Below are 9,451 nucleotides of genomic sequence, written 5' to 3' on the forward strand. Positions count from 1 at the left end.
TCCTTCGTATAAACGATAATATTAATTATTCTTGGGATAAACGATATGCTTTGTTATGTTCGACACTTTTAAAATTTGTTGATTTTTTTAAATCTAATTAATTTTTTTGAAATGATGTAGCGGATGATGATATAGTGGATGAGGTACTTGGTACAAGATCAAGATAAAGAAAATGAACTTAATGATTATAAGTCGAATTTTGAATTGATACAAACTCAAATGGAGGCCATGTGATATGTTTTGTGAATTCAAGTGCCGTCACTTCAATTTTCAGGTAAATAATAAAATTAAATAAATAAAAATATTATATAATTTTAATTATGATAATTAATGTTAATTATTTTAATTTGTAGTTTCAAACGATACCATGAATTCATCATTAACAGAATCACAACCGACACAAGACTTGGATTGAGATTCCTGCAACAAGTTATTCCACAAGTTATACCATGATCATATTATTTTTACTTTCTTTAAGCATTCAAGTGTTTTTATATTTATAGAAATTGAACTATTATGTTTTATACTAAAATATTTGTTTTAAATTTCATTATTTTGCAATAACCGAATTATGATATTTTTTGTTTAAATCGTTATAAATAATTTTATTTTAATATATATTGTCATTAAAATGTGACAATTCTTTGTTGTGCCACTATATTGGCGACATTGTATAAGGTCATGTATGCATAATCATCATTCATAACATTATTAGGTACTACGTCGCTAAAAGTTGTGATAATATCTTTCATCATCACCACGTATGGGTGGATTTTAATACATTATTCGTGTAATTTAATGACGTAACTAACTATCATGGAATATAAACTATAAAGTGGCGTTATGCATAAACATCATTCATAATATTATTCGGTAACATTTATATTACGTCACTAAAAATGTGACAATATCTATTTTGTCACATATAGGTTGATTTTAATGTATTATTCATGATGATATGAATTATTAATAACAAAATTTTATATAATTTAATAACGTAACTAGTTATCATCAAATATCACTTATAAAGTGACATTTTATATAAACGTCATTCATACCACTATTAGGTGATGATATACTACGTCACTAACAATGTGACAATTTTTTGTTTATTACGTATACAAGATTTTTTTTGTGTTATTGGTGACGATATGATTTATCAATGATGAAAATGTACAACATTTGGTGATAAAATTAATTGTCACTAAATACAAACTAAAAGGTGACGCTATCTATTATTGTCACTATATGTTTAACAATACATGACGAAAATATATGCATTGTCACTTTTGACATTTAGTGACATATTTAGGGTGACGATCGCCGTGACATCAACTTTTACGTCACAAAATACAATTAGTGACGTAATTGTATGTTTTTATGACAATAACCTATATGCCACTAATAAGAAAATTTGTTGTAGTCTTCATCACTCCATGTAGTCACAAAAGCCTTCTTCTTTGGCTTACTTGATTCTTTCTTCTTTAAGTGGGAACAATCATACTTAAAGTGTCTCGGTCTTTGGAAATGGTAGCATATGATATGATCATTCTCCTTCTTCGATTCATGCTTCTTTTCTTTTTCTTTGGATGGCATGAATCTCTTAAATTTCTTGAAGAGCTTGACCATCTCTTCATCTTCATCATCCACATCTTCACTTGAATTTCTTTGTGTTCATTAGTGGATTCGCGAGCAATGCCAACATCCTTTTTCTTCTTCTCATTCTTTCCCTCTTATTCTTCTTTCTTTTAAAGATTCATTTAATGAGTAAGCGATGACTTAATTAGCTCATCGAGAGTGTACAACTCCAAATCCTTTGCTTCTTTGATGGAAGTTGCTTTGTCTTCCCAAGATATAGGCAATGAGGAAAGTATCTTTCTCACTACTTCTTCATTAGGATAAACTTTCCCAAAGTTCTTCAAATCGTTGATTATTGAAGTGAACCGATCATTCATCGTCTTTATGTCTTCATCGGGATTCATCTCAAAGTTCTCGTAATTGAGAGTGAGGATGGCAATCTTGGATTTCTTCACTTGGCTTGTTCCTTCATAAGTCACCACCAACTTGTCTCATATCTCCTTAGCATTAGAGCATGAATATACTCTATTATATTCATCCGGGACAAGTGCACAAAAGAGAATGTGTATGGCTTTAGCGTTGAGTTGGGTGAGCTTCTTATCCTCATTGATCCATTCCGATCGATTTTTTAGAGGGTTAGGAGAACCATCGACGATTGCATCTCAAACATCTAGATCGATGGCTTGAATGAACAAACTCATCCTATTCTTCCAATAGGAGTAGTTTACACCATTGAAGTATGGAGGTCTTGAAATGGATAGGGAGTCTTCAACATTATAGGAACTGGAAGTTGAAGTTGTCTTTATCAATTGATAGAATAAGTTGATAGAGCTTTTCTAGGATCTTCACAAGATGTAACTTTACAAACACTTCAAGGTTTATACCCCAAAATCTTGAATACACACTCTCCCAAAGAACAATTACAAATTTAGCAAACAAAAGAAAAACCTCACAAAGGGAAATATGTTTGCACTAATTAAGCACTCACTAAAAATCACACTTGATCAAATTTGACAATGTAACTCATAAGTGTGTTACAAAGAATTTGACAATTTTTGTTCTAAAATTTTATTGATGTTGGGTTTATCTTGCAATTAACGTTCTTATTATTCTCCATTTGAATCTTGATCTCTTTTATGTCTTTTAACACCAATCTAGCCATTGGAATCATTAATTTTGAGCATTTAATGCCCACCTACACATTTGGTATCGATACCGAGATGTTGGTATCGAGACCAAGCATCCTAACAACCAAATTTATAGTCATTGAACCCTCGGTATTGATACTGTTTGAATGAGTATCAATACTCAATCACCGGTCTCGATACTAAGACCATGGTCTCAAGATTGAAAAGCCTTATGTATTTTGGTATCGAGACTAGCACACTGGTCTCGAGACTAGGAGGGGGTTTTGGCTAAAATACAAGTGTTTTGAGCCTTAAAACAAAACTTACAATTTGTGAAATTACTCAAAAACACTTAAGATTATTTTTCACACTTAAAACACTTTAAAATCATTTATGACAAATTATTTATAAAATTGTGAAATGCAAATTTTAACAACTTAAATCATTTAAAAATTCATGTTATATCAAAATCAAAAGTGGGCTCAACATATATATCCCCCACCTGACTCCGACCCGACTCAGTTTTTAGAGTGTAAATCTGACCCGGTATAAATTAAGAATTTAATTAAAAGTAATAATATATTTTTTTAAAGAAATTACATTGTTATCATCGGGTCGGGTCGAGTCGAGTCGGGTCGAAACCGACCCAACCTCGCCCCTTAAAAAATCCAACCGACACGACTTGAGCCCGATTTTTTTAAAATCTAACCTTATCGAGTCGAGTCGGGTCGAAACCGTTAGATTTGGGTTAAAATCGTCATTCCTAATTGTTAGTGATACTTTTATCAAAGATAATAATTTAGTGACCAAAATAAAAGAGAAGTGTTACGTTAGTGACTACTGGTGTAGTTTACCTAAATATCTAATATGATATATTTTCTAGCATAATAACAAAATTACCTCCTATGTTTGCTCAAATGGTCACTGTACCCCTATCTTTTCTGGAGCATTTTAACTCTCAATGTTTTATTTTGGAGCAAGATCTTCCCTGATTGGATGAAAATTATTAGTTGACTAACTGTTAATATTTCATACGGACATGAGAAGTCCATGTATGACGCCACTTCAGCAAAACAAATAGAGTAAATTATAATTATATTTAATTATAAATATACTTATAAAAATAAATTTAAAAATATTGTTTGATGATTTGGCAACACACGTGAACCTGCCACATCAATAGAAAACTTTGACTGTTAGTCAACTAACGATTTCCATCCACCCACGGAACATTTGCTCTAAAATAAAACGTTGGGGCTAAAATGCTTCGAAAAAACGGTAAGGGGCGAAGCAACCATTTGTGCAAACGTTGGGGATAATGTTGTTATTGTACCATATTTTTTTTATTAATCTAAAATGATTACAAGTGGTAGTATTCTAGAGATTTTCAACAATTGGATAATGAACGCTTAAATATCCTACAACATTTAGTGCTCGAATACATGATATATAGGGATAACAATCATCCATTTAAAGCTTAAATAACTTGGTTGATACACCTAATATGATATTTAAACTATCATTTATGTATTATTATAATATTTATAAATTATCGTTGATTGATTTAGTAATTATTAGTATTATTAACTCAACTAAGGTATGACACCTACTAATAGTATTAATCCATGTATCATAAGATTATACAAAATGATAGTTAAAGTATCACATTATCTTAAAATATCTAAAATAATGTGATACTTTAAGTATCATTTTGTATAAAGTATGAATATTGTATTAGAAATCTAAAAAATATACGTATCACGTTAGATATTTTACTAAAATACATGTATCACATTATATATTTTATTAAAAGAGATGTATCTTATTAAATCTTTTACAATAATATATATCACATTATATATTTTATTAATAGGTAAAATATACATTTAATACTTAAACTATTAATTTTGAACCATTTTAATACTTAAATTTTTATTTTTTTAAAAATCATACCTAATGTTTAATTTTTATTTCATTTTAATATCCACCATTAAAAACCTAACACATTTAATACCTAAATTATATGTTTTGATCTGTTTTAGTACCAAATTTTAATTTTTATTCAAAACCTAACATTAAATTTTGAACAAATACTAGAATAAAACAAAAACTGAACTTTAGGCATAATTTTAAAAAAAACTCAAAAGTTTAGATACTAAAACATAACAAAATTAATAGTTTAAATACTAAACACGTAATTTACCCTTTATTAAAATACATAAATTTGATAAGATAACTATAACTTATATTAAATATAACTTAATATTAAATTACATAAGATTTAAAAAAAAAAAAGCAATCCTAATGAGCAATTGGCCATCATCATAACATTTAGTTACATTAGTTGCATGTATCAGCCTTTGATAACAGTGAAGGAGTAACCTTGAGAATAATATCACCATAAGCTTCTTCTTGTTCTACATCCACCATTCCATAACTCTTCAATACCTGCAACACCAACCGTAATCACGAGTTCGAATTCTTAATCCTGCTCGTGAAGTTACGAACCATTAATGTGTACATAATGAACTCACCAATGTCTCGAAGAACATCCGAGCAGATATTTTCCTTGTTTTTCCTTCTAGGACCTTGCTTAAACTGAGGTCAACATTACCATCTTCTGAGATAGGTGTAATAGGGGAATGACTTCTCAGGTATTTAGCCACCGCCCTGCAAAAATTGACATGACCCGAGTTCTCTAAGGAAAAGAGTTCGATTTGTGGGAATGGACAAGTAGAAGGTAAAGAAAAGCTACCTTGTTCTCGTAGATAAGGATCCCACCCCTTGGCTTGCTCCGGATTCTGCAGTAGAATGCAAGAAAATACGTAAAACTCAGATATCGTATCTTTATATGGCGTATGCGCGTAGAAGCTAAGAGCATGCTCAACTTACCTGTAGGAGTATGACTATCTTCTTCTAGGAAATATAGATCCTACAATGAAAATGCAATGGTTAGCTTCATGAGCATTGAAAGTAGGTATAAGGGAAACATTTTTTCTAAGGCTAGCGTACTGTTTTGGAAGTCCCGAATTCGGGAATGGTTGAAAAGCCAGAGTTTCCCAGACATGATTGCTCCTCCAAAAATGTCATAGGTGTAGGAATCTCAGGCACAAGAATTCCAGTTGATGCTGGAATATTTGTTGTGCTAGCAGTTCTAGGTGCCAACTCTGATTCTAAACTGTGAGCTGAGAAAGGGGAATCCTCCCTCCTAAATGGAGAAGGCAAGGATCCTGCTGGGAAATATTCAAATTCCGGAACATTGTCGGCAGCATTGCTTCCGTCATGTCTAAGACATTCGGTTTCCATGTGGACTTCAGGTACTGGAACAGGAGAAGAACCAACTCTATGATCCGGTGGAGGGGTCCTAATAGCTTCAGTTGTAGGAACAGCAGACTGCAGTTCTGTAGGTTCCGGGATAACTTCCTCCGGCATCGCCAACTGGGGATTCAAGAAGATACCATCCTTTTTGAACATGTTACATAAATCTTCACTCAACCCTGCAGGTATACAGGTACCGCCTTTCTAAGAACCTATCTTTTGATATTAGATTTAAAACCGAGCAAGATAAGCGAGCAATATATACCAGTTAATGAAGGCTCGTTAAACATTTGTTCCGCTTTGCGAGCGTTATTCAACTTCCATACACCTAAAGCCGAGCAAGGGGTTTTCTTTCTCTTCCTTACTATATCACTACAATCTTCAAGTGCCCTCTTCATCAACCTTTGCATACATTCATATTGACAATCAGTACAAACAACAAAAGAGAGATAAAGACTATAATGATCCTACACACAGCTATACCTATTTGGTAACACCAACTTCTCGTCAAAGAAATTCCGCCGTCGTCTTCTTCTCGGCTGCTCGGGTGGTGGAGACGGTGGAATGACAAGTTGAGGTGATGCATCCACTGAAAAAGAATGAAAACCAATATGATCCATGTCGGTTTTACTTAAAACAGAAAAAAAAAGACGATAATTTTCGACTTCACCCACCAAAAGCCTCTAGGGGGGCGTTTGAAGCAGAAGCTGGTGGATCAGAGTGCTGCTGAAAAGGCATAGACGGCTCTCCAGAAGCTAATAGGTTCAAACTAGGAGTACGGGTTTCCTTCTCCTCCAGGACTTGCTCCAAAGATGCTGCCACTTCAGCCGGATCATTTCTGTTGTCTAGACCTACTGAGGGGAGGTTTTGGGGGGGAAAGTCATGAGCAGCATCACGCATGGTTTCCATCTCCGGGAAATCTTGAGAATTATCATTGCTAACGGACTCCATTACTTGTGTCTGATTACTTGGACCATGTCTTTCAATATCTTCTGCTTCACTTTGTACTCCCGTCTGATTAATAGGATCTGGATCCTGAAAACTAGTCCTTTGTATCTGATCATCTGGAGCAGGATCATTCACACCCTTCAAGCCGTTCTCTGGAGGTTCATGAAGGATGCTACATTCGTAGAAGAAATCATAAATGAGAAACAAGAATTGGTCTTAAAAAAATAAAAAATGTAAACTTAAAAGATGAAGTTAGGGGATTACTCATTCATCTCTATGGGCCCAGATTTGTGAAATGCTTCCTGAGGTGATGTATCAGCCATCATGATATCCTGCACAATATATATGCTTATGATGGATCAAATGCAATTCGGGACCGGTACCTAAAATCAAAACAATATGAATGCTAAGCTTCAATTTTCAAAAGAAAAAAGAACTTACATCATCAAAAGTCACAGAAACATATTGATCACTCTCAGCAGGAATTTGATCTGTGAAAAAAAAGCGATGAAACACAAATTAAGAATAAAATGATAAAATGTTCAAAGAAGTGGCAAATAGAATTCAGATTCTGTATAGTAACCTGCAAGTGTTATGTCCTCTAGGTTCCCGAGATGATTATCTGCATCTCTAAAGAAAAGTTGAGATATAATCACATTAATTAGTATCCAGAGACATGCAAAAACAATAAAGATGATTTTATTACAGAAAGTCTTACTCTTCATTATAGTCATCGACATCCAATTCCATGGCATCCAAGTCCAATGTCTGTGGCAAAGTGATAGCTTGAACCGGCGCCTGTACTGCATCCTCGGGCAGAGTCACTTGTGAGGGAGCAAAAACCTTGCTTAACCCAATAAGGATGATGTTGCAGTCATGGTAAAGATATTCGACCTTCTTCGAGTATATTCGAACAATGCCCAAAAGAAGGTGGCCTGACATTCTTAATGCAATGGGAACTTCGGGAAACATGATGTGATCTGCATTCGCATGAAGACTTGATTTAAGAAACAGCATTGCAATATGAAGATTCACACGCTTAATGATCAAACAAAATACATGCTAAAGTTTGCAACTTTTTCCAATTCAATTGGATAGTTCTTAAGCCAATGACTCATAATATAAAAAATGACGAAAAATCAGCAAGAAAAATAGGAATGGGGCCAACCCCAAATGAGATGACACTTGGGCATAATCAAGCAATACAGATTAAAACACATAATGATTAAAGAAAACATATGCTAAAGTGCATTGTTTTTTCCCTCAATTTGATTCCAAGCAAAGCTTATAACTTTTCATCAATGGTTGAACTATTAAAGGAGCCAATTGACATCTATAGAACCAATAACTCTAAATATCGATAATGACGAAAAATCAGCAGTAAAACTCAAATGTAGTGCGGTTCTAGAATTTTTTTTACGGTGGATGGGTACACATGCATTAATTGCATAAATTTCCATACGGAAATGAACACAAATAAAATTTCAGGATGATAATACTAATAAAATAGATAACTAACCAGAAAAAAAATATGGATTTCAAGGTGCACACAACAACACTTAACTAAGGGTGGAAACGTGATAGCACTTCTATCTGCTGAATTCAGTTCGATGCAAAGCTTCTAAATTTTCATCAATGGTTGAACCATTCAAAATTTCAAAGAAAATGCGTTTTATTCTCTTAAAAGGTTAATGAAAAACAATGGCAAAAGAAAAGTAAAAAAGAGAGCCAAACCCATTAACCCAAAACGTGATAGCACTTAGCATAAGCAATAGCAAACGGTAAAACTTTAAAAAAAATAAGAAGAAGAAAATCTAGGATTAAAAGGAGGAAGAAAGACGGACCGACAGTGGTGGGGATATCGGTGGCGGTGTAATGAGACTTCTTGAGGCGGTGCTGGACATGGGCGGCGCACCATACGGTGCCCAGAGGGGCCTTACGAGACAAAAACGTATGCGAATAAAACATCTTCTTCTACTTCTTCTTTTCCCGTTGTTTTAAGGGTTTTGATGCATTTGGGGTTTTAGGGTTTCGAAAGATCGGAACTTTCTTGGCGGTGGTTTTAAAATAGAGCAGAGCTTAAAGGCCGGGAAAAGGCGGGAACGGAGATGATATTAAGCGCCAAATTTGAAACTTTCTATAAAAATGTGGATTCAATCGAGATTTACGGTACTGTGACTGTAGTGGGAAGTAAATGATAGATAAATATTACATTTAGTACCTAAATTATAAGTTTTGATATGTTTAAGTATTTAAACTTTAAATTTTTTTTAAAATCACATCTAATGGTAGTTTTTATTTTATTTTAGTATCCACTATCATAACGACCTTTCCAGGTAGATGACTTTTTTTAAACGTTATAAAATGAGAGTCGCCACCAATCATTTTTAAAAGTGAGATTGGACCACATAAAATCGGGTAGTTTAAACAAAATTTAGTTTTATTAAAATACTGATTTTGGTATGTAAAATAAAAAAATG

The 9,451-nt window shown here is 33.4% G+C and overlaps 1 protein-coding gene across 1 annotated transcript; it reads right to left on the minus strand.

Annotated features, from left to right (window-relative positions):
* Nucleotides 1–5,027: 5,027 nt before the first annotated feature.
* LOC120129595 (sister chromatid cohesion 1 protein 3-like) lies at nucleotides 5,028–8,993 on the minus strand. The gene is made up of 13 exons (XM_039147061.1): nucleotides 8,816–8,993; nucleotides 7,690–7,951; nucleotides 7,555–7,601; nucleotides 7,413–7,462; nucleotides 7,236–7,303; nucleotides 6,698–7,143; nucleotides 6,507–6,612; nucleotides 6,289–6,425; nucleotides 5,718–6,202; nucleotides 5,598–5,637; nucleotides 5,461–5,506; nucleotides 5,240–5,375; nucleotides 5,028–5,153 (listed from the first exon to the last, which is right to left on the minus strand). The coding sequence occupies exons 1-13, from the start codon at nucleotides 8,937–8,939 to the stop codon at nucleotides 5,046–5,048; spliced, it is 2,055 nt and encodes a 684-aa protein (XP_039002992.1). The 5' UTR covers nucleotides 8,940–8,993; the 3' UTR covers nucleotides 5,028–5,045.
* Between the last annotated feature and the right edge of the window lie 458 nt (nucleotides 8,994–9,451).

This window comes from Hibiscus syriacus, unplaced genomic scaffold (assembly GCF_006381635.1).
Source record: "Hibiscus syriacus cultivar Baekdansim isolate YM2019G1 unplaced genomic scaffold, ASM638163v2 tig00110503_pilon, whole genome shotgun sequence".
NCBI lineage: Eukaryota > Viridiplantae > Streptophyta > Magnoliopsida > Malvales > Malvaceae > Hibiscus > Hibiscus syriacus.

Coding starts and splice junctions, on each gene's coding strand:
- LOC120129595 (XM_039147061.1), bottom strand. CDS start 8,939: ATGTTTTATTCGCATACGTTTTTGTCTCGTAAGGCCCCTCTGGGCACC. Junction 7,602..7,689: donor GTCGATGACTATAATGAAGA/GTAAGACTTTCT, acceptor ACTTTTCTTTAG/AGATGCAGATAATCATCTCG. Junction 5,376..5,460: donor TCCTTATCTACGAGAACAAG/GTAGCTTTTCTT, acceptor CAATTTTTGCAG/GGCGGTGGCTAAATACCTGA.